Raw genomic sequence first — 25,865 nt, 5'->3', positions numbered from 1 at the left:
CCTGCTTGAAACTCACGTAACTACATTTTTGGCGGGATGAGTACGTTTATTTGAAATTCCCTATATTCCCTATATCTAGTTCTAACAGAATGACTGCAGGTCTCTATGCAGTCAAAATGCAAAAGTAGATTACACATCTTACATTATTCATTTCATGGTAGAATGTATACGTGGCGCTGTAGTAGTAACATGCCGCTGTGAAGTGGCAGAGAATTGAAATAGCATATGTTGTTTTTAATTGGTTTATAGTGTAATTTGATAAAATGAAGCAACTGATTTGGTGTTTATTCTTTATTACGTTAAGTACAAATGCATACTGTTATTTTATTACTGTAGATGCACATGCTGAAGAATGTTTCTTCGATAGAGTGGACGTTAACACGAAGATGGGTTAGTTTTTCCTTGTTGCATTTCTTCTTTTAAATTAATATCGTTAAAATAAGTTTACTGTTATGAAAATATTATATTCAAAAAATGATCCTGATAGTTGCACGTAAATGTCAGTTCTAATAGTTTTTAAATATAGGTACAAGAAAAGTTATCTCTAATTTTGTCATTTTTCCAAAAATGCTGTGGAACTTGGTAGTATACTATTAATTTATCATACAAAAATTCCTTTGGTCTTATATTTAAGAATTTTACGAATAATTGTATGGATTTATTAAAGGAACTATTGCTTTATATTTAATATAAAGTATGTAATTTAAATTCAAATAGTAAATTTGTTAAATTTTAAATAGCAGATATTTTAGAAAGGGAAGTTATAATCTAGATAAGTATTTGTGGAATTGGATCGGACTTAAATTACAAGGATCAATGAATATATGAAAATTAAAATATTAAAAATTAATGACTCATCATATTTATAAGAAGTAGGGTTAAACATTTTCTAATTTCATTTCATCTTCCAAAATGTTTTTTCTAATTTATTAAAAATAGGTAAGTACTGATAGACAGACTTACAAAGGCCACACGGGGCATTTCTAAACATGTGAGATATTTACGGAAGATAGATTTTAGACACGGAAACAACGAAAAAGATTTATACGCACATATGCCCAGAAATGACTGGTTTTTTAGTGTAACTAAAATGCTATTTTATATTGCGTAAACCACTGTCCCATTCCTTGTCTATATGATGTGTAATCCTCTTTAAGGTTTTATTGAGCCTAACGATATTTTGGCCTTTTAAATGAGTGGTACACAGTCACGAATCTTAATCAAAGTGTTACAAAGTATATAATACAAAATAGTATATAACTGAAAAATTAAGCATTTCTAGCCATATGTGCATGCAAACTTTTTTCATTGTTTTTAAATACAATCCTATATTTTTTATTGCATATTCTTGTGGTTAAATCTAAATGTTTTCAAAGCAGTACCTACATATATGTTTTTCATAAGCCATTCTTGATTTATTAACTTTCAATGTTAACACCAAAGCCTGAGTATACTATAGGGATGTTGCTTGGTGAGACATTATATGTTTCTGTGTAGTAGATGAGAAGAATTTTAGGAAGAGTTTCAATTTGCCTACATTTTCTCTCAGAATTTGACTTTTCTGTTTTTCTTAGATTATAGTGTGATTACAGTTATAAATTTGCAAAACAATTGAGAGCTTTCTTTTGAAGTGAAATGTTTTTTATTTTAAGGGTATATATATATATGTAACAAAAACATTAATTTCTCAAAAATAGATGTGTTTAATAATACTATTCTTTAGTAACATTCCAAAAAAATTTTATTTAAAAATTCCTAAAATTGACGAAGTTGTAGCCCTAACTAGTTGAGAGATCAAGAATTGTTCAACCTCTTTTTTTGTGAGACTAAAAATTTACAAAGGATTCCTAACTTACTCATTTTATGTAAATATTATATTCCCAAAAGCTAAATAATTGGTTCTTATCAGAGCCAGTATAAGGTACAACAACATTCGAGCGAGTAGTCTCCGCGTAGTATACGCGTATTAACTTTGAAAATTAATAATTGAACAACTTATGCTTTATGCGAATACATGGTAGGTAGTATTTTGTAAACATTTAGATATAGCTACAAAAATATGTAATAGAAAATATAGGGTTTTATTTCAAATTGAAATGTAGCCTTCATAGTGTACACCACGGTCATTATAAGGCCATTAATAATTATCGCCACGATATGTCCACTTTGATGTGATACAACATTCGTTTTTACCATTCTTTTTTTTTTTTTCATTTTTAATACTTAGGAAAGTAATCGTGTGCATACACTCTGTGTTTTTACTTAGTTTAACTGTTATTACCCAGAAAGAATATTGAGTAATGAAAATACAGCATGTTGAAATAATATTAAATTATTGTATAATATAATGCATGATATTTCTTTGAATATGTTTGAATTGATATTTTTATGAATATGTGATAATTTCATAACAGTGATGGCTTGTAGTATTTTAAGGAACATTATTTATACCTATTTTTTCATAAAAATTTATGTACATAAATCCATAATATTTTATACACTTTTCGTATTTATTAACTCTTTCAATTCAGGTCGTATTCAAAACAGTTATCTGATTGTTAATTGTTGATTGCTGTCTGAAAAATATATTTTCACATTTTTTATATTTACTATTTTGGTGAATTTGTCGACAGACCGTCGTTGATTCCAATGGCGTTGGAATATATTATGAGGGACGTCATTTTGGTTTCCGAGATATACAGGGTGTGGCACGTAACTGTCGCCAAGGATTTTTCAGACACTTCCAACAGTCTGAAAAAAAATATTTCCCATAAAAGTTAGTCAGTATTTAATAAGTTGCAAATTGAAATACAAAAAATTTAAAAATCTATCTTTATTGTAAATTGATTGAAATAAAATAATTTTTGGTCATATGTTTCTATTGATTAAATATAAATTTCTGAAATCAGTCATTTGAAGATTATGGTATAATAGCTCGTTAAATTTGTTTTTCTATTAACTACATCCCTACGAAGTCAAAAATACATAATTCCATTTTAAAGTCAAAATAATTTTGACTTTTTATCGAAAAAAAATTTTTTATATTTCAATTTGATGAATTTTCGTGGGAAATACTTTTCTGCTAGATTATTGGAAGTGCCTAAAAAATCGTGGAGATAGTTCTGTGTTACATCCTGTATATGCAAATTATATCATAGATAAACCTGTCGATGAATTGCTCCCCTACTAGTTTGAACGAGTTTGAAATGTATTGTTAAGAACGACATTTTGGGCAACTTTTTCCTCTATATATCGCACATTTATTTAAAAGTGACGCAATTAAAAAAAGTATGTTTAACAAAATATACTTTATATTAAACTGCTTTATTGTAATTTACAAACTGTTTCTTAAAGCAAACATGCAATACTGTGGCGGCCGACCTTAGTTTTCGAATTAGACATAATAATATTTTTAATACTATGCATTGGACTCACAATCAGATCTTAATGACCTCGAAAACAAGCAGAAGATTTAAACAATATAAATCGGATTTTAAACAAATACGATTGTTTTCAAGGAAACTTTGTTGGGTGAGTGGTTGTCACTGAATGGTGTGTGTGTGGGATGTAAAATGAATATTTAACACTGGGTGTATTCTACGCACCCCATATCCTCCCATACACCATCCAGTTGTAACCATCCAGCCGTATTCATGGACTCAATAAAATTTATTGCTGGAAAAAGTCATCGACATCAGTAAGGATTCAGTTTATCGAGAAGTTCACTGATCTGAGACTTCAAATTTAGAACAAAATAAATTTTGCTAAGACTGACCGCTGTATATATACAAAGGAAAATGTTGCTAAAACTATAATCTTTAACAACATATTTCAAGCTCGTTCAAATCGGCGAGGAAGCAGTTAATTGATAACTTATTTATTCATTGATACCTAATGTAACTACTTTTGGTCATAATGAAAGTCGTCCACTCTACCTTTGCTTAACTATTTTTGTTCGTGAATTATAACATATACATGTAATACAAAATTTCATGAAAGGGCACTTAAAGATGAGAATATGTTCTAACATCTATGATAGTTACCTTACATTAAAATCATTCGTTTATAAGACTTTTACGTTTATAACTTTACTTTTATAAAGCTTTAAAAATTTGCGATCCATTTCCTACAAACATCTCAAATTTTTGACAGATTGGACATTTGATGATCCAATTGGGGTACCTTACCATCCCTTAGAATATCGAAAGCTATATTTGTTACTCTGTGTGTGAGCACACGTCTCGGGGAACATGCTGTGCTTGCATCATAAATGGTACTTATACTATTCGACGCGCTTTTATTCTTTGCCGCAGTGGTTGCGGTAGGCAAAGGTGAAGCGAGGGGTTTATGACATCTACAAGCCATAAATTTTTTGTCGGCACCTTCTTTGTGAAAGGACGTGAATAGTATGTTCTTGCCATTCTGCTACTTACCTATTCTGTCTGTGTTTTAAGTGGACAAAACACGTCTCGGTCTTCACTTATCCTCTATTCAAGTGATAATTATAATAATTATTACGTTACTACACAAATATTAGTTACTAGAAATTGAGAGCTATGCTAATGTTTATGAACAATTATAGTATGCTGAAAACCATTCATAATAGGAAACTTCATGCTGTTCTCAAAGGAACGTTTTAATAAAATATCTATTAAACCGAAAGACAGATTTGACATTTTATGATTTGACTATAAATGAAACTGATACTAATAAATTATGCATTAAGATATGATGGAACTTTTATAGTTTACGTTGTTTAATTTGACACAGTTGTTTATGTATTCTATAGATCTGAAATAGTGTATTAATTTAATATTAAAACATTCACAAAAGAAACTAATTGTGAGATGAAGAGCTATGAAAAATTAATAACTGAGAAATTATATTATTTATTATATCTTAAATTCGCGTCTTGTCGCAAAGGTGCTGCCACTACTATGCCGAACAAAATGATTTGTTCCTGTTCTCGAAATGGAAAATTCTTTTACAGCATGATCTTTATATCTTAAGAAATAAAAAATATAATAGTCATTTATGAAAAGTTAAAAATTGCAGACATAAGAATATGACTGAAGCTATAACTCGTTTAGTTACAAGTTATCGGTCTCATTTTCTTCGGTTTATTAGTAAACTTATCATTCAGAAAATTATATAAAAGACCATTGTAAAAAGTTGAATGTGATCTTATCTCGATAAAAAGTAACTGTCACAAAAAATCCAATACAGTACTCTATGTCTTCTAGGAAAGAATGCAATTTTTATTCGAAATATTTTTTCATACAGCATGTAATTTGGCGAGTTATGTGTGTGTAGTTGTCATGTTACAAGACTCATCTCGCATTTGTCTCGCACTATTAATTTCAGTGCTCTATTACTGCGAAACGGAGACAGATCGGACATCTTGTGCTTCATTCAGGCTTTGCTACTTAAAACTTATAACGTTCTGTATATAATAATCATAATAATTTTGTCATCTTATAGAATTTTGTGTTTTTTAATTTATATTACACCGTATAATAATAAACATAGAACATTATCTGTGGATCGTATCATTATCTTATTCGCATTTACTTCTTTTATCGAAAATTAAATGTATAAAAATGGTGGATGATTTTCAATGTGACCATCCGTATCTTATTATAATACAATTTCGTTATTCCTTATTATCGTATTATTTTGGCGTCTAGCTCTAACGTATTTCACACCTTAAATTTTCCTATGTTCAAACACCATGTCTTTTAATAAAATATATTAAATATAGTTTATCTTAAAATAAACTAATTTGAAGAAATACATACATTTAAAAAGCAATTTTAGAATTTTAAGCAAAATTTGTAACATATTTTATATCTTTCTTCGTGATATATTCTGCAGGTCTTACATTTGAAATAGCTGAAGGCGGATTTTTAGACATAGATGTAAGAATAATTGGACCAGATGAAAAGATAATCTATCAGGGTGATCAAGAAAGCAGCGGTAAATATATATTTGCTGCCCACCTTCCTGGAATTTACACATACTGTTTTAGTAATAAAAAAAGTAGCATGACACCAAAAGTTGTTATGTTTAATACGGATATTGGTGAGAATTCTAAACCTGTAGAACAAACTTCTGATGGAAAGAATGCAGAAGACTCAAATCATAATAAAATAGATGATATGATTAAAGAATTAAGTACAAGTCTGTGGGGTGTAAAGAACGAGCAAGAATACATGCAGGTAGTTTATATTTTGCTTTCTGTAACCCGAATGTGTAAACATATTGATTTAGAGCATTTAGTAAATTTGTTTTCTGTTATTAGGTCCGTGATCGAACTCATAGAGCTATCAATGAAAACACTAATTTCCGTGTTGTTATGTGGGCTTTTTTCGAAGCTTTGGTCCTGGTTTGTATGACAGTAGGACAAATTTTCTACCTAAAACGATTCTTCGAAGTTAGAAGAGTTGTCTAATCTAAAACATATATAATAAACTTGTACTCATTGTAAATTTTTGTATGCAATTAAGTTATAATAGAATTATAAAGTTTCAACACTTTAAAAGTATCTTTTTTTCTTCTTTATCATTAACGTTCTTACAATTACGGCAATAATAGCAACTGAAGTTTTATGTTAAGTTCTATGTTTTGATAGGGTTTATTTGAACAGATATATTGTTGGAATAAACAAAATATCTTTTATATAGAATATTAAATATTAAAGAATATTAAAAATGTAAGTAAGATTCGATTCCTGTTATGAACTATGTGAAGTTGCTATCTCTTTATCTGATTATTAATACATAGGATTATTATTTTTACTAAAACAAATACAGGTGAAAGATAATATGTATTACAATTTTTAATAATCTGTAAGTTTCAATTGAAATGGAATTATTTATGTATTAATTAGATAAGCAAACATTAAAATAAATGAACAACAACTTAATAACTATAATGTTTACGAAAATAACGTTTACATAATTGATTGTACATACATTGTAATATGATGTAACAAAAGCAGGGACAAGGTAAATTTTTTTCTAAAATTTACTATTATCTTATACCGTAAAATTTTTACCTAAAACCATGTGTATGGCGATAGTTTAGCTATAATTTTTCAATATAGCGTTCTAGAATTCTGTTAAAAAGAAGACACAAATGCTTTTACTTTTGAAACCTTCCTGAGTATTACTGCGTTTTTGTTATCGGAAGCAGTCGATTTTTTTAAGTAATATCACCCGATTTTTCCAAATTGCGTTTTTAGATTTTCCAAGAAGTTTTCGTTTATTATATTTTATTATTAAGAGATAACTTGTTTGGTTCACGGTAGATCTAAAAATAATAAATAAATGAAATAAAAAGAGTGGAAGAAGTACAACATTCTCTTATTCAGCCTAAGGCTGCCACTTAACTCGATAAGGCTCATTGTCCGCTCTTTCTCATTAGATACCTAGCAGTTCCATCTACTCTACTAAACAACAACACGCGGAATATTTTTTTCCTGCTTGATCTGGAACTGTAGAAGAAATAAGAATACGAATTTCAGGTCTCAATGTCTAGTCTAATCTCAACTATAGTTATGTCGAAACAAACATAATACTTTTTTATTTATGTATGTACGTTCTCGTATATGTACTTAGGGTACATTCTAAACTAAAAATTATTTCTATTCAATTTATTACTGTGAAATGTAGTATATTATTCTGATTTGTGCACAATTTTCAAATGGCATGCATAACATAAGTACATATCGCACGCTTGCATCAAAAGTGACATAATTTAGGAAATGTGATTTACGAATTATGTACGTCTATAAAGCAGTTTAGTATGAAATATATTTTGATAAACATAGTTTTTTGAGCTGTGTCACTTTTAAAGTAAGTGTACGAAATTTAGGTATGCAAATACAAGAAAATGTTTGAATAAATTTAGTTAATTATTAAACTGCGGATTTTTATACATTTATCAAAAATTTAAATATGTAAAAAAAAATAGACTTACACATAATGTGTAAATCTGTAAAAAATATTGAAAAAGAAGTTATAGTACTTGAAGCCTGAAACAGATCCTTACTTGAATTCTATTTCGTTTGATATATTTATGAAGGCATAAATTTGCATAAAAATCCGCAGTTTACTAATTACCTTTCATGTACTTACAACAAATATACGAACTAATTAAATTGTCTGTCACGCTTTGCCTTGATCCACTTTTCGCATTGAAAAATTCTCCCCTAAATATGCAGTGAATAGAAAAACATTATTTTATATTACAGGATGTAGTTTATGGGTAACAAATTTCGTTCATAACATATGGGTTATTAAATAACGCAATAAAAACGAAAATCTAGTTCGTTTCTATGTCACAAAAATATTCGAACATCGTATAAACATAGGATAAAAAAATGATAATAAAATGCATATAACTCATCGATTTCAATTATTTTATCAATGATCATAATTTGTTAGATACTCTAATGTGGTAAAGTAAATGATATTGAATATTTTGAGCGCGTAAATGTATACGCTCCTTATATTTCTTTTACTTGCCACATAATATACAACGTCACGAGCTTATTTTTATAATAAAGCAATTATACATTAACATCAGTTTATGTATATTACCTGTAGCTGCATGTTAAAGTATTCAGTATAAATACATTAATACTATCTTTATTTTTTTTTTTTTGCGCAACGTACGTAATTTCATTCGTCTTTTGACTAATTTAACGAATATGGTCTACGAATTATTTATTGTTAACTATTGAAGTACAGATTCGTTTTGTTGAAGATGTAAGATGTTGGATTAGTAGTGATGAACGATAAAAAATTTAAACACGTAAGGGTGTAAGGGGAGAGTGTAAAGTCGAGATCAGCTGGGTTCTTCGCGACAGAAGGGGTTGCATTCGAATAGGAAGAAAGGAGCTGCTAATTGACACGAGCGATTGCACGTAACGGTATAATTAGAGAGAAGAATACAGAGCCTGAACCGGTGCAGCGATGAACCAATGAACCGGCCAGAGAACGGCTAGCGAGAGGGGAAGGGGAGAAGCAGAAAGGCAGAGGGAAGCAAGGGAGAGAAGTAACCGACGGGTTTAGTCGAGGGTAGTGATGGGCATTTGGTTTCCACCACATCGCAAGTTCTCAAACAATTTACAATGTACCGAATTTGGCAAATAGAAACATATGTATCTATATACTGTCATCGGATGTGTACCTGTTTTTATTGTACTTAAATGTCTGTATTATCAATTATACGACACCACGACATAGCGAAATACTGTGATAACTTTTTAAGGTAACACGTTTTCTTACATGCAAAGTTTCGTTATTTACTTTCTTTACAGTGTAGATCCATTTTGAATTCCTTCGTATATCATTATATGTATATACATGTTTGAAATTACCTCAAGATTAAAAATTCAGTAATAAAGTGTCATTTAATTAAGCTTTCACACTTTAATATAGTTATGATACTTGTTGTGAATGTCGCTGTAGGAATGCCAATAAAGCGCAAACTGTTAAAAATGATCAAACTACTTTACTATGATCCGTTAGTTCGTAGTAATGACTATTTTATATAGTTATAATTCTATAGAATTATATAATGTATTATGGAACGTGATAATTATGTTGTGATAATAGTCAGGATGTTGGAATAGTACAGAATATTGGCAAAGTGTTAAGGTGTCTTGAGGCCATCGCTAGTGGAGGGGGCTCCCTCTTCGGGAGAAGCAAGTAAGAGAGAGTGATTCTGTGGCGTATAGAAAAGGGACAAGAAATGTAACCAGAGAGAACGAAATGTACCATAGTCTTGTGGATGCTGCTTGCATTCAGCGACCATTCTGCGGTAACACGTCGTCCTAGTCGGTTTCGTAGCGTTCCTCGATTTCTGGTCTCTTGCCACGAGGTACAATATTTTTCGAGATGCTTCAATGAGTTGCGACTCGTCTAAGAATCGACTTGCAGTTGTCTACGAAACAACTAGTCTCAGTTAAATGGGATAGTGGACAATTATCCGATACCGGAATTCATGTGTCAAATATGGTTCAATTTCCGTAAACTACATCATTCCTTCCCCTTTTTGATTTCTTCAATAGTGATATGTCTGCTGGTTAGTGGTGAACGGTGACTTCGAAACAAGTGTCGAAGAGTAATTCAAACTGAATCAGTGGTTTGCAATAGCTGATTGAAGAACAATGGTTGAACTTTAATTTCGAAAAGCGCATTTGGAGTGATGTTTGACTTTTGAATTGACGCGGAGAACAAATTTTGAAGAAAATCGAAAGAATTCGAATCCAACAACAAATGACTGTAGATACTTTCACGAACGAATATGACATTGTAATGCTTTGTGTTTGAGTAACATATAAGACGATTAAAAAAAGTGAAACGTGTTTGCTCGTTTGTGATTCGAATGATTTATTTGCACATTTTCCTAATTGATCGGTTACTCGACAAAAGGATCCGATTTATTGTTCTATTTAGTGAGAAACACTTTTTCCTATTAACAGTTTTTATTACTAGTAATAAAAAGTAAAATGAATTTTATTATCAGCAAAGTACTTGTCTAACAAGATCTCTGTATAAAGACAGTATAAAATTGACATCTATTTATATCTCATTTGCTGCAATTAAATTCTAAAAAAATTAATAGCGGAACAAATTTCGTTTGTATAAAAATATAATTTTAATGATAAATGACGGAAGTTATATGTTCTGGTATTCAAAATGAAACACAAACGGTATCGCGCAAAGAACGACCGGTTTGCTGATGAAATTGGCCATTCAGAAAAGAACTTAATGAAAGTACACCAGCACTCGTAGTGAGTATTAATTTAAAAGCAAGCACGATCGTATATCTCGGTGATAAAAGGTGAAATAGTGTAGTCTGATCTTCATTCAAGGAAATAACTACCTCGTTCTTACTAATTTGTTACACACCTGATTCGGTAAGTAAATATCTATCATTTTATCTTGTTGATTTTACTAACATATCAAAATTCTTCACATATACAAGCTAGAGTTATCCAGATTATGTGACAAGGATTCAATTATTTCACATAATTTTGAGATACTTTCTACGAATAATTTTCTATCATTTTTTAAATAATAACCCTGGTAAACCGTATTTAATTGATTAGTAAATACGAAATAATTTTACGTAAATTATTTTTATAATCAATGTAAATGTAAGAATTGATTTTGATAGTTGAATTCTACGAAAAACATATTTTATCGGTATAAGAGATATTGAAATTACATATACACTTGAATCTCTTTGACGCGTGAGTGTACCTATACATGTATCAAAACATGACTTAGTTTCTAATACTGCATTATGTAGAGCAGTGAATTGTAGAAAACACGTTATTGCATTTTACATGGATAATGTTATTAAAATACCTTGTAGTCTAAAAGAATGCAAATACATGTTTGCAAATTCGGAAATGTGGATTAAATAATCCAAGAAATATTTGACACATTAATTACACTAGATTTGAAATCAGTTTTTCAATGCAGCTCTTAATCTATATATTCCATAAACGAGTAATAATTTTTTTACGATGATAAAGAATCAGAACAATAAGAATGCTATTTTTTCTCTTTCTTTTTTAGCGAATGATAATTTAAATACGATATTATTGAAATCCTAGCATACGTATGCACCGAGTTTCTCGAAAAGAGATCGAGTTCCCTTTTAAAGCTTTTAAACTCTATCGCAGATCGTGAACTACATTCGTATACATAATTGTACAGACCTCTAACCTTTTAGCTACCGAGGACGAGATATCTGGGTTCTACAATGTTGTAAGTACAATGCTACCGACAAGATACATATCGCACTATCATGATCTCGTAGATACGATGCTATGGACGAGGTTCCTCGTTACTAGGATGTCATCTGTACTATAGACGAAATATTTTGTGTACTTTTATTATTGATACGAAGTGTTTTATTAAAAAATTTTACTTAAATGATCGATTTATAAGACATTTGATCTGTGGTGGAAGGGGCTTTATTTACAATATTATCTATTTACAGAATATTATTCTAATTCTAATTATTTATTTATAAATTTTGCTAACGATAAAATGTCTTATAAATTGATTATTTAGCAAAATTTTTTAATAAAACACTTCGTGTCAATAATAAAAGTGCGCGAAATATCTTGTCTATAGCATTGTATAAACTATAAACTATAAACGGTATCATAGTAACGAGATATCTCGTTCATAGGGATCATGGTAGCAAGATATCTCGTCGGTAGCATTGTACCTACAACATTGTAGAACCGAGATATCTCGTTCTCGGTAGCGAAAGGTTAATAGTATATCGACAATCTTTTACGATCAGTATATCAACGTCATATCGTCCAACTGTGTAAGGGTTAACATTCAGTAACGCAAATCTGCCGATTCAGCAATAAATATAGCGAAGCTTGCACTACTGCTGTTTATGTGTTGTTCAATAAAATAGAAAAATATTTTATTGCTTATAATTCGAAGACTATTCTGCACAAGATGCGTTGACGTACGTCATTTACATTTTACGAATGTATTTTATGCACTGGTTAAACCCTCAATGGTGGAGCATTTTGATCTGCGAAATAGTGTATAAGCGGAAATGCAAATTATATCTATTAAGTATTAGCAGCCCTGAATTAAGGGAGGGAGGGATGATAGACGCGGGCCTCATTTCTTCATAATGTGCATAGTATATTATATTAATTATCTTCAATTTATTAATGGCTTTTTTTAAGTCACATTTACTGTCAAGCTTTAGAGTTTACTTTGGCCCAAGGATTAAAAAGAGTTGTTCTTTATAAACTCCTTTCAAAAAGGAGGAAATATTTTAGTATAGTATCCCTCCTCCCCGTGTTGTCTAGCTTCAGGCCTCACAGAATTTTAATCCGTTTCTGAATATTAGAAGACTTGCGTTTTTTAAGTTAGACAATAGGTATAAACGCATTTTACAGCTATTGAAATATTATTTAGAAAAAGTACGCACTACACAAGAGAGTTCTTCACACCATACTGATTGTGAGTAAGAAAATTTTAGTATACATCTATGAACAGAAATTCGAAAAATCAACCGTTTCTGAGATATAAATACTTTTGTACGTTATAGAAGTTACAGAAGTTGTTTCTGCAGCTAACAGAACAGTTAGAAACAGTTCAGTAAATAAACTTCTGTTTAGCATAATAGTTTTATTAACTGAATTTCAAAATTCAATAGCTAAATAAAGATTTTCAAAGATAAATGAGTACAAATTATTTCAAATAATGTGGACCAAATCATTTATTATCTACAAAGAAGGAGTAACTTCTTCAGACGAATTATATGAACCAGATAACTTTCATTAAATAATTCTATTTTTTGGCCAATTTTATTAGTTTAGTACGTACATAATTTTTTTTAAGCTTACAAGTAGTTTTTGCTTTTTCTCAAAACATAATTTTGATTTTAGGTTTTGAGTTGTGTCACTGTTATACATGTCATTTACAGATCCGTGAACTCTTTCCACAAAATTCTATGCCTCTGTCGAATTATTTGACAAGCGTTAGATATACTTTTCGGAACTTTAATTCAAAAAAAAAAAAAGAAGAAAAGAAGAGAAGTCCAAAGGTTTGAAACCAGCAGATCAAGTAGATTCTTAAATTTTTTGGTTCTCATTATATCTTTAAGCAAAATGTATTTTGCTTACTGATACATTATAATTAGGCCATAAATTAGGCTCTACAGTTATCCTTATTTTTGTTTTTCCTTTTTTTACACTAAAGGGTTATGTGCAATAGCCCGTAAACGAATAAATAAATAAAATCGACTGGAATCATTACGTACAATCTACATTTTATCGAGCACCGTGTTAAAGTGCTTTCTCACATTACGTACAAAAGCTGGAGCCCCATCATGCATGTACCACATCGATAATTGTAATCTTTCAGCGAAAGGTATATCCTCTAATTGTACGAACTAAAGTGATGTGTAGTGTATTCGCCAGTACAAGGCTGGCGCTAAGCTGCTTAGCATCTTTAAGTTTATACAAACAAGAATTTATGTGACTCACTAGAATTCTTATTGTAATGTTTAGCATCAGCTAGTTATTTGTAACTGTAACAGAAAGTTAAATATCACACAATTAACTCGTGATTTTGCTAATATAAAAGCGCCGAAAGTTTTATTGTAAAAATTATAACAATAATAAATGCACTTAAATATTCTTCATTTGTTTATCTAAATTACATTTAACTTTTCATATACATTCTTGACTCATTACCTATATTATTCAAAACTATACTGCAACTAGTGTTCTAATGTTCTCTTTTACCTGACCTTCTTCTTGAAAAAAATCAAATAAATACATACTTAAAACTTACAACTACTTAATTTGTCGATTTAATATTCCTTATTGTCACAAGTATAATTATAGAGAAATGAAAAAATCTACAAATTTGATTGCATATTTTACTCACAATCAGTCAACGAACAACATAGTGTAATGCGATGCGATGCAACTAAGCATATTAATACAATCACAAAAATAAGTGAAAATGTAGATATAGAATGTCCATAATTTTTATTATTTAGTCAGACAATTTGACTCTGGTTCAAATCAACAAGAACAAATCTAAATAGTCTTGTGAGTTGCTTTAGCAACAACCAATATGTAATGTTGGATTTATATACCATAATCGTTTGACTTGGGTATCTTTCGCTCCAAAGCAATCGTAAGGCCTCGACACGTTTGCTGCCCACAGAAAACTGGTATATAACACATAGTGTGTGTATCGCGTATGCTTATACTGACTTATGCATATATACCGGGTGGGATATTAATAATAGTACTTCTATTTTTCGTTATACGTATATATAATTTTCGTTATACAGGGTGTCCCAGGTTTTTTCGGCCAAACGGTGTCAGTATATTCTACAAGCGAAAATAAAGAAAAAATGTCGTATAAAGATAGGCTAAAAAATGTTCTTCTAAAAAATTATAAGAAAAATATGAAATAACAAAGATAAATATTTCCAATCAGTCTGTTGTTATTTCGTATTTTTCTTCTAATTTTTTAATAAAGCATTTAATAACCTATGTTTATATGATTTTTTTTAATTTTCGCTCGTAGAATATACTGTCATCGTTTGGTCGAGAAAACCTGGAACACCCTGTACACATACATGACTATAAAAAACTGTTTTTTAATATACGTGTATTTTTAAATATATATTCCATCATTACATGCATACAAAGTCGTAACTATAATGCATTTTATGAATTATACTAACTTTTTTAATGCGATAGTAATAGCGTTATTAAATACTTAATATTAAAATTTACAGTTAGTTTAAACTAGTTTAATAATAATGTAAAAAGTACAGAAATATGTTTTTCAGGAAAAAATGGTGATCTCCAGATCCTTGCTCATTATAATACGATTACTTCTTATTACTGCTACGTCGACTGTACCGGGAACATGGATGTAAGTATGTTTTTCATTTTCAAGCGCGGTATTTCGTAAAATAACACTTTTTAATAGCCGTATAAAATCTTTTATTTTACAACGTACTTACAGTTAAAGTATTATTACTATTTTAAGTAACAAAGGAAGTTTTTTGCATCTGTTGATAGATAGATTTGCATCTGATGATATTTATGAAAAATATCTATAGAATATGTCCCTGAAAGTTGGTGCCAAACTTAATAAGCAGGCCAATTAAAATTAATACAAGCAACCAGTATTAAAAATAATTTAAAACATATGATTTTACAAAATTTTAGTTATGAATGAGGAAATAATACACATGACTATTAAAAGTTTATTTAAATTTTTATAAGTTCTAGTTTCTTCAAGCATGATGAAATGAATGATATTACTTAGGCGTGGGAATAAAAAAATATTCGTCATATTCCTACGTATTTTTCGGCGTACCCTTGGTAACAGTGTATCTAATTCCTGAATTGCTTTTCTCACCCCTACGGTCCATCCCTTCGTACTCCGTAACAAATTACTGAATAGTGCCTGGATCACTATAATTTTTAGTCACAAAGGATTTCTGTTACGGTCAAAAGGCTTTTATGCTCTTGCCAGCCTTGAATAATCGAATCTGCCAGAAATCTCTGAAAATGCAGTTGAAAGTATTTTGCTTAATCTAGCAGAAAATTTGGTAAAACTCACCGTGAATCCATTATTGTACATCCAACAAGAAGATATTTTACGCTATAAGGCAAATGCACGAAATAGTGACGGAACGTATGACTGATTGATACGTTTTGTGACCATGCTCAATCAAACTGACAATATTTTATGTTAGAATAACTTTTGGTCAGTTATATGTTACAAAAATTTAATATAACTTATATTTAAAAAAATAAACATTAATATTCATACTTACGACCGAATAAGATCTGGGATGTGTCTAGAAGAAAATGCCAATTTCTAATCAAACGTTTCCAATTGAATATTTAATGGCAATACGTATAGGTGAAAAAGAGGCAAAAGAAATAAAGCATAAAAGCAAGAAAAGACACTTTAGTGTGTATCCGTTAAAAGGCAAAAACGCAAAGTAAAAGGATAATTACATACGTATTTTTAAGTAATTAATAGATTATGAACAAACATTTCATGAATATTTCCATATGACACAGTATTCTTTGTATAAATGTATAAGTACAAATAAAATCATATTTATTATGTGGAATATTATGTATTATATAATTTGATGTCAGACCAAGTTCTAAGTAGTCATCGTTAACTTGTATACTTTCGTAAGCATCGTTTATTTCCGAAATTGTTCTTAATATAATTTATATTTCTTATACTTGAAATGAAAATTACCTGATTATTATTCGATTTCTTTCAGTATTAAATAAATAAATGTGTCTAATGTCACTGTATACTTTCAGTAATGCTGGTTTGCAACACTTTCCGCAACTTGAAACTGGTCAGATCATAGAAACTTATAACGTACCAGCGTCCAGTATTTGCCATGGACTTAAAGGTTTATCGCAGGGGCAAAGTAAGTTATGTCAACTATCCATGGATCACATGCCCAGTGTAGCAAAAGGAGCCAGATTTGGAATTCACGAATGCCAACATCAATTCCGTGATCGAAGGTGGAATTGTTCCACTGTTCACGATGAATCTGTATTTGGACCTATTCTTAGAATCGGTAAGTCACTTCGAAAACTTCTTTTTATTTCTTCATAAAGTTATTACTTTAAGAACAACGGCATTATAACTATTTGTGATACCTTAAAAATATTATCTAGACACTTTGTAAATTCTTGTCATTCGTAGATTTTAAGTGCATGTACATATGTTTATGTATAATTTCATGAATTAATTATTCATCTTTATTTACATTTTTGTTTTGCAGCTAGTCGGGAGACTGCATTCGTTCACGCTATTACAGCTGCAGGAGTAGTTTATGCGATCAGCAGATCCTGCAGAGATGGACAATTATCTTCGTGTGGATGTTCGAGAACCAGTAGACCCAGAGATCTAAATCGAGATTGGATTTGGGGCGGTTGTGGAGACAATCTTGAATACGGTTACAAGTCAGTGCCTGTGAGATATTCTCTAACTAAATTTTACAGTAACTTGCAGATTATTTTTTCAATAATAAACTACATCATAGCAGCGACCTCGGAAAAATTGCCAATGACAAAATTTGGCAAAGTTGCCAAAAATTACATATATGAATGCTAGACGCATACGTTGAACCTAGAGAAAGGTTTGTGCGTGTTCTAAACATTTTTCTTCGCGTTATTTGAGACAGCTGTTGGCAATAGCCGAAATTGCTTTATGGTCGTAATTTGTAAAACACGTTTCCTGAATTGTATTACTTTTGAAGCAAAGGTATGATATGATCAAAGCGGTGGTCGTTGGCTTTAATGTATAGTTGGAGTTTTTTAACTATTTCTTCGTACACCTTTTTTAATTCGTGTACCATTACTGATGCAAATGCAATTACAATTCTTTCTTTCATGTCCTCCAAAGTTGTTGGTTTTTCACGGTGAAAATAAAATAAAATAGCTTCCAGCCAATTTTTAAGAAGTTCTGAGATACCTCTTATCATATCACGTTCTCCTGATACTTTTACTCATTCGTACCATAAAAATAAACTGAACAGAAGTAAAGGAAAGTATCGAGAGAATGCAATACTAAAAGGGGTCTATTCTAGGAAGTTGGTTTTGGTTGTTATGTTATTTACGATCTGCAAATATTTATTACACAGGACTTATGATGGATTAAATAAGTCACTAAAGGCATATATATTTTTTACTGTTCTTTTTATTGTTAAAAAACATTTTTTTCAGGAACATATTTAATGATTTTAGATTTACGCAAGCATTTGTTGACGTAAGGGAACGCGAACGCAGCTTCAAAAGAGGCAGCAGAGAGCAGGGCAAAAGTTTGATGAATCTTCATAATAATGAAGCTGGTCGAAGGGTAAGATTATCAGCTTTCGTTTGAATTATTCAATATGTATAGTAATGACATAATTGTACGCGGATGCTTATAGATATAGTAGCAAATGAAATCCAATCAATGCTATTTTTTTGCGTTTTATTCGCGCGAATCTTCCATCCGAATGCAACGCTCCCATCCAGGGATGGTATGAAACCTGCTGCTTGGTGACGTCACCAAGCATCGTATCTATCTTAACCCTTCCTCTCTGTCCTATATCCCAAATCAAACTATTTAGCGAGAATGCTTTTTATATGAACTACTTGTAACATGAAGTAATATTATAATACTTATTTTTGAATGAAAACCGATTTTTCAACATTTTTTAAGTGAGGTTTTTCTGAATGTTGCCACAATTAACAGAATATCGTCAATATAATAAACAGTGAAATGTATAAGTATTGTTTATTCATTATTAATGTTTCTAGTAAGATCGCAATTTTATTGAATACATTGTACTCACAGACATTAATGAGAAGTTATGCAAGTACATTAGATCGTCAAATATATTGTAGGTACACTTGCCACGATTAGAAATACCACGCAATTAGAAATAATTCGTCTTGAAAACAACACAAAACGTACTCTGATATCATGATAACTTTTTTAGGCTGTTATTAAAAGGTCCAAGATTACTTGTAAATGTCACGGAGTTTCCGGAAGTTGCAGCTTAATTACTTGTTGGCAACAACTGGCATCATTCCGAGAAATAGGTAATGTACTTGTTTTATTTCGTTTCTTTGCATAAATATTTGTTTTGAACTAATTTTTGATATTGCACAATATAGGTGAAACGTACAGGGTGTAACAAATGTACGCTTCCATATTTTAGGGAATAATGTAGCCTACCCCAATATAATCACAAAATGTCCTGTCCTAGAGACCGATCTACCTTCATTTTTTAGTAACAACTATGTCACTGGTATACTCGAACTATTCTTCGTTTCAAAAGATAATGCTAATTTTAAGACATTATTACTGCGAAACGAAAGCTGATCGGACACTATGCCATAGAACATTTTGTGATTTATTTAGGGTACCCTACTACACCCTAAAATATTGAAACATGTACTTGTCACACCCAGTATAAGTTAGCATTTGAAAAATCATAGTACTAATGCTGGTACGTATCATACTTTTAGGGTCGAACCACATTATCGATATACCCACGATCCGCTCGTGGGTTAGACCCTTAACATATAAAAATAGGTGGGCCCATATTCCCTAATAGTAATACCCAACTTTGCCAGAGTCGACTTTTCAGAAATCCTTAGAATTCTTATAGCTTGTCGAAGGTCAACAAAACCCGATCGTATAAACGAATTTCTTAGAGTACTTAATATTCTAGCATTTATAAAATAATGCATAAACTTATTTTTGATACACAGTTTTATAAATTCTCTTCCATCCACGCTTTTTGAATTTTCATCGACTTTTCTAATTTCAGTCTGATCCTGTCCAAAAAGCGTTCACCCAAATCGCGACCCACCTTTGTAAGTTACAAAAATGCCGAGATAGTAATATGTTCCATTTAAGCTACGCTAGTCGACCGTCAAAAAACATTAAAACAAATTCTTCCTTCGCCATATTTTCATTATATCAATATGATTTAGGTATCACTTTATTAGCAATTGTAAGTCAAAATAAATAGGAGTAATTATTTATTTTATTCACGAATAAATAATTTACCTTTGCAGGTGATTTCCTTCTAGACAAATATGATGGAGCAGCAGAAGTGAGAGTAAACAGACGTGGTCGTTTATCCATGAGAGATCCAAGATATTCATTACCTACAGCAAATGACTTAGTTTATTTGGATGAATCTCCAAACTATTGTCTTCAAAACGAAACATTTGGATCACTAGGTAATGTATTTCATTAAAAATTAAGAATCTAAGAATTAGTTTTATAGTCTAAAAGATTTTAAGAAATTTGTTATTTAAAAGAAAAGAAAAAATGATAAACATTTTCAATCTTCTTCATTCATTTTTTACATAATTATTTCATTTAATCTTCTTTTAGATATACAATAAATCTGATGATTAAAATTATACAGGCTGTAAACAATATACGTAGCAATATTTTAAGGGGTGCTAGGAAAGTTTAAATGGAATGTCCTATTATATAATGTCCGATCTACCTTCATTTCTGCACACTTGTGCGTGCCAGTTTTATACAATAGTACAAACATATAGCCCACACAAAGCTCAACCTTTTTTTATTAATCTAATGTGAGAAGTATACGCTGCTACTCTGATATTTAGGTTACCCTAAATATTTGTCTATATCTTTCTAACAAAACGTTTACAAACAAATTTTGTATAACATTTTTTTCTTATTCTCACTTGTAGATTATGCTCCTACGATTTAGTCAGAAAAGTAGGGGGCACACTGTATATTAATATATTTTGTATAAAATAAGGACAAAATATGAATTGCGTAGTAATGTGCTTTTATTAAAATTTCTTATCCCAACTCCAACACGCAAGAATATATCACAATAATTAGAAACTAACAAAATGCGCGCAACATAGTAGCGACACAACTTCGATACCGCGCATCGCAGAACAACCAAGTAGACCTCCACCGCGTGGAAATTTTCCCACATTTAATTCTACACAAACATTACTGATTACATACGTACAAGGTGATCAGTTTATCCAGAAACCTTCCAAGTGTTAGCAGCATTTATTATAAGTGCTGCCAAAACCCATTGGAGGGTTTCCAGTTAAACTGATCACCTTGTATATTACTTACTGACAAAAAATGAGAGTAGATTGAGACATAAGAGGATTGAGCTTTTCTTTGTCAGACTAGGCTGTGTCCAATACCAAAAGCGCAATTAGCCTCACATGGTCCTCACGCCTTTGTTTTATTTGCTCGTAGGGCGCTAGGTATCGAAGATACCAGCGCGAGAAGCGTGTTCCCCGTAATTTTCTGCTGCCCGAGCTAGCCAGGAAAATCCACGGAGAGAGACCGAGTGTTATTGGGCGGAAAGAGTGGAAGCGATTACAGATTTTGGATTCTTCATGGCGAGAATGCCAGTCAGCACACGTTTATCGTCTGGTGTATTGCAAATGTAATGTACTAGCCTCCGTTACTCATTCTTACAAATATTTGCCGCTTTCATTTTCTTCTTACATTGCATCACTTCTATTTGAAGATTTTATCAACCTACCCGAAAACGGTACCTATGTCATCCGCCCATACCCAAGGTTATTTCCTACCGTAACTTAGGATAATTATGCAGTTTAGGGGATTCAGCTCTGATGATCTTGATCTCTATATATGTTGTCAAGGACATTCTCTTGAATAACCTCCAGGAGATTCTAGCCGTCGCTCAGTTTTTTAAAGAATGTTGCAAAAATATGGCTAACTTTTTTAGTAGTATTTCTCTTTAATGAATTATAATCGTATTATCGTATAGATATGTTATCTTTAAAGCATTATTGCAGTAAAACGGAAAGGCAGATCGGACACTATGCCATAGGACATTTTATGATGAAATGGGGGTAACCTAGTACCCCTTAAAATATTGAAACGTGTATTTGTTACATTCTGTGTTTTAACAATTTTATAACGCCGAAATGGTGCATTTCCTAGTTCTAGTTTCATCCTTAGAAGCCGTGATCATTACTTTGTGTATACCCTGTACATGCTTGCATGTAACTTAGGATTCGACATGAACGCCACCAAAGAGCCAAGCAATATTATTGGTCGCCATATTTGGTGCATATTGGTTTAGTCCCACCCCCATGTCCAATCCCAATAGTCCAAATTATAGAAGGAATTACTTCTCAAGTGTTTTGGATAGCTAAAATTTGTAAACTCCATTATAAACTATTAAAACAAAAAATAATATTCACTAGGTACACACGGACGAATTTGCAACAGGACGTCATCTGGCATGGATGGATGTAATCTTCTATGTTGCGGTAGAGGTTACAATACAAAAAAATCAACTCTAAAAGAAAGATGCGAATGCAAATTTCATTGGTGTTGTTTTGTTGAGTGTAAAACATGTATTAAAAGTATAGATATTCACACTTGCAAATAAGTTTTCGACGACTATTGTCATTTAAAGTATTATCGGTGAAAGCTGTTTCTGCTCACGTTCTTTTATTTTCATATCCACACATACATTTTATATGGTAATTATACAGAAAAGGGGTCGCGGCTCACTGGTTTTAATGATGTTGAAATGTGTAGAACTCAACACTCTGAACAACTTTTTTATATACATACAACCGCCGCTCAGCCTTAACTTTTGATCTATTAACGAAAAACTATCTTTTGTACTTAAAATTTTTCATATTTATTCTTTAACATAATCATAAATTTATGAAATATAAATTTATTAGTTAGTTTAGATATTTATTAATTTATAGTATATTCAAATAGTCATGTAATTATTAATGTATTTATTAACATTTCAATGAAACCAGTGTTAACAAATGACTACAAATCAGTGATTTGCATTTTTAGACTGTTGAGAAAAAATATTCTACAATTTTTCTAAACTATTTAAATTATTAACTACAATTAGAATGTAATCTTGAATGCAGTATTATCTTTACTGAAAAGAATTTGTTATTAGAAAAATTAAGTTAGTTTAATAAACAATATAAATGTTAGTTTTTAAGACCTAGTACGTATAGTGCAGCAATGATTACTTTTATGCAAACACGCTTGATATTTACTGTGACATTATACCTTTATCATACTTGCTTAGATTAACTGTTTATTTAATGTAGCAATTATTTATTATACTTATATCGCAAACTTCTATGTACAAATTTTAATACTTCAAATTGATTGTGAGCACAAGTTAAAAGAATAAAATTCTTTTAAATTTTCTGTTGTCAATCCGTAAAGAATTTGCAATTCAGTATTTCATGACTCCTATCATATATCATGCGCCAGGCTTGTATCCATCAATAAAACTATTAATAAATGTATTATCATAGAGTCATATATTATGACGTTAGCGCCATAATATACATATACAATAAAATCCTCGCCGAGAGGGGAAGTAGGCCCCCACTCGCCTACTGTAAACTAATAAGGAATAATGCGTTTGCATATGTATAAAATAAAATAGTTTTTATACAGAAAGGTCTGTAGCATTTATAGAAACGATGCTCGTACAAGAACGACTCAACACGTTTTATAAGAGCACTTCTTATCATTAATATTTTGACAAAAGTATATCTGGTGCATATTGGACCTTTAATTTTGTCTGAAGGAAAGTGACACAGAACATGACACAACTGTCATTAAAGTCAAACCTTTGTGCCACAGAATTAATCACTTCACTAATTCCAAAGTTAATTATCTTAGCGATGAGCATAAAAGTCTCACATTTACCGAGGGAATATTATACGTATAAATAAAAGCAACTTAGAACAAAGAAGAAGAAACTACCTAAAACTCGTTTGTTGGGGAATCACATGTAACATAGGGGATTTAGGTTTACTTACCAACATTCACAACAAGAAACACTTCACAACTATAGAAACTCACCATTCACCACTAACTTGCCCTATCACCGCCCTACTCTTGTAAACTGTAGCAACCGCAGCCATTTATTACCACGGCGGGCCGCAAATCTTGCCGCGAGATCGCAAGTCGTGCAGTGGCCACCTAGTGGCCGCGGCTATAATTAGAGTGGCGATACACGGTAGTGTCCTTATACATATATATGTATGTATGTGTGTACAAAATACTCCCTCTTATTCATGTGCCCTTCATAGAAGATAGAAGAGATAGAGGGTGGGACTTATAAGGAAAATGTTATGTATGAATGAACGCAATGAAAACTTGTATACAAACTAGCCCACATAATTACCTTAATTAAGTAACAAAAATTTAACTGTAGTATCTTTGCAAATAGGATTAAGGAATCAGAGTAATTGTAAGAAAGTATACTTTGCATCATTATATTCACCATGAAATATAAACGGCAAAATGCCCAGGTAAAGCTGTCAAAAAATGTTCAATAACCATAAATAAAAACATAGATATAGTAATAGGCAGGGACAAGAACACTAAACACATTACATGGATAGTACAAATATGAACGAAAGGGGTGAAAAACTATTTGAATTCTTTTCAGACTACGAAATAGTGACATTAATTTGAAGATAAGGACCCACTTTTTTTCGAATTTCTACCATTTCAATCTGTGTTTCAGGCATATTCATCTGTAACTTTTAGCTGTAACAACTATTAATGATAACTAACATTAGGCTATCCAAACTAATAGATTTTCAATAAAACACTGACTCTTGGTTATGTAGTTGATCTCAGCCAGCCTTATGCTTATAATACCATAGATAATATTGTGTTTCTTATCATATCTTATTTAATAAAAAAAATAGATTTGTTGAAGGAAAATTAAAATTCTTAGATAAAGTTATAAACGATTGCAATACAATAATACATTAATGATTAAATACAACTGTAAATACTACTCTTTGTTACAAATAAAATGATCTTTACAAATTATTTACAAGAGAAGCCAATGTTAATTTATTATATACTATACATTCTTAAATAATATTCAAAACTAATAATGAATTATTCAAAGGTTTCCCAAGGTTTCTCTTCACGATTTTTATCCCAAGGTTCAGGATGTTTATATCTCTTTGATTCTTGCAAACAAATTCCATTTTTTTCCAGTTCATCTACTAATAATTTTACTTTATCTTTAATTATTTCCTCATTGACATAAACTTCACATATGCCATTTTCTAAACACCGTTGTGCAAGTACACGGCCTAAATTTGTATATGCAGAACAATCATTTGTACTAAAAGATAATTTTTATTATGTTCCAATGTTTTCCGTTAGTATTTCTTAATATTAAATATTAATGTTCTCACTTATACTGTACCTGTACAATTGTTTTTTAAGTCCCCACTCTTGGGTTGATACTGTAAGAATTGGACCATTCTCAAAATGTTCTATTTGTGCAGTAACATAGCGTTGACTAGGATTTACGACCAATCTACACAAAGTATATTCATTTATAAGATTCATATAAAGTCATTAGTATATAAAAATATAAATTTCATATAAATTTAGTAAAAAAAAATGTATGAAAGTAAAGTATTACAAAAAACATACAAACATTAATATCTTACCTCTGCCAATAAGAATAACCAGGTTTTTCAAGAGAATAACCACAAGGTTTTCTAGCAATTCTTAAGCGTTCCAAATTTCTTGGATTACGATTTCTAATTTCTTTACAATTACTTACTATTTCGGCATTACTATGCAGTTGCCTTTTACAAAACAAACGTACACAATTTCTGAAGCGAAACATTTTGAATTTTATTTTACACAATTATTCATATTCACTTATCTGTTTACACATACATATTGAACACAGCATACCACGTGCGCTGA

The 25,865-nt window shown here is 30.8% G+C and overlaps 3 protein-coding genes across 5 annotated transcripts; 2 read left to right on the top strand and 1 right to left on the bottom strand.

Annotated features, from left to right (window-relative positions):
• Positions 1–188: 188 nt before the first annotated feature.
• LOC143180675 (transmembrane emp24 domain-containing protein 2) lies at positions 189–6,616 on the top strand. Its single transcript, XM_076380565.1, has 3 exons — positions 189–390; positions 5,875–6,218; positions 6,302–6,616. The coding sequence occupies exons 1-3, from the start codon at positions 264–266 to the stop codon at positions 6,449–6,451; spliced, it is 621 nt and encodes a 206-aa protein (XP_076236680.1). The 5' UTR covers positions 189–263; the 3' UTR covers positions 6,452–6,616.
• Mrpl18 (mitochondrial ribosomal protein L18) lies at positions 2,637–25,865 on the bottom strand. 2 transcript variants are annotated; one of them, XM_076380568.1, is made up of 4 exons: positions 25,601–25,865; positions 25,351–25,464; positions 8,139–8,212; positions 2,637–2,751 (listed from the first exon to the last, which is right to left on the bottom strand). In XM_076380568.1, the coding sequence occupies exons 1-4, from the start codon at positions 25,780–25,782 to the stop codon at positions 2,678–2,680; spliced, it is 444 nt and encodes a 147-aa protein (XP_076236683.1). In that variant the 5' UTR covers positions 25,783–25,865; the 3' UTR covers positions 2,637–2,677. The 2 variants fall into 2 exon arrangements, with proteins under 2 accessions (XP_076236683.1, XP_076236681.1); XM_076380566.1 differs by lacking the exons at positions 2,637–2,751; positions 8,139–8,212 and adding an exon at positions 24,385–25,266 and having other exon boundaries at positions 25,601–25,863.
• LOC143180653 (protein Wnt-5b) lies at positions 10,673–22,847 on the top strand. 2 transcript variants are annotated; one of them, XM_076380534.1, is made up of 8 exons: positions 10,673–10,930; positions 15,379–15,464; positions 16,889–17,154; positions 17,362–17,542; positions 18,326–18,437; positions 19,066–19,168; positions 20,153–20,320; positions 22,325–22,847. In XM_076380534.1, exons 2-8 carry the CDS (start codon positions 15,385–15,387, stop codon positions 22,510–22,512), a joined length of 1,098 nt encoding a protein of 365 aa, XP_076236649.1. In that variant the 5' UTR covers positions 10,673–10,930; positions 15,379–15,384; the 3' UTR covers positions 22,513–22,847. The 2 variants fall into 2 exon arrangements, with proteins under 2 accessions (XP_076236649.1, XP_076236648.1); XM_076380533.1 differs by having other exon boundaries at positions 18,305–18,437.

This window comes from Calliopsis andreniformis, chromosome 6, assembly GCF_051401765.1.
Source record: "Calliopsis andreniformis isolate RMS-2024a chromosome 6, iyCalAndr_principal, whole genome shotgun sequence".
Classification (NCBI taxonomy): domain Eukaryota; kingdom Metazoa; phylum Arthropoda; class Insecta; order Hymenoptera; family Andrenidae; genus Calliopsis; species Calliopsis andreniformis.
Note: the sequence above shows the minus strand (reverse complement) of the source record. Positions and strands in the feature narration are given on the sequence as shown.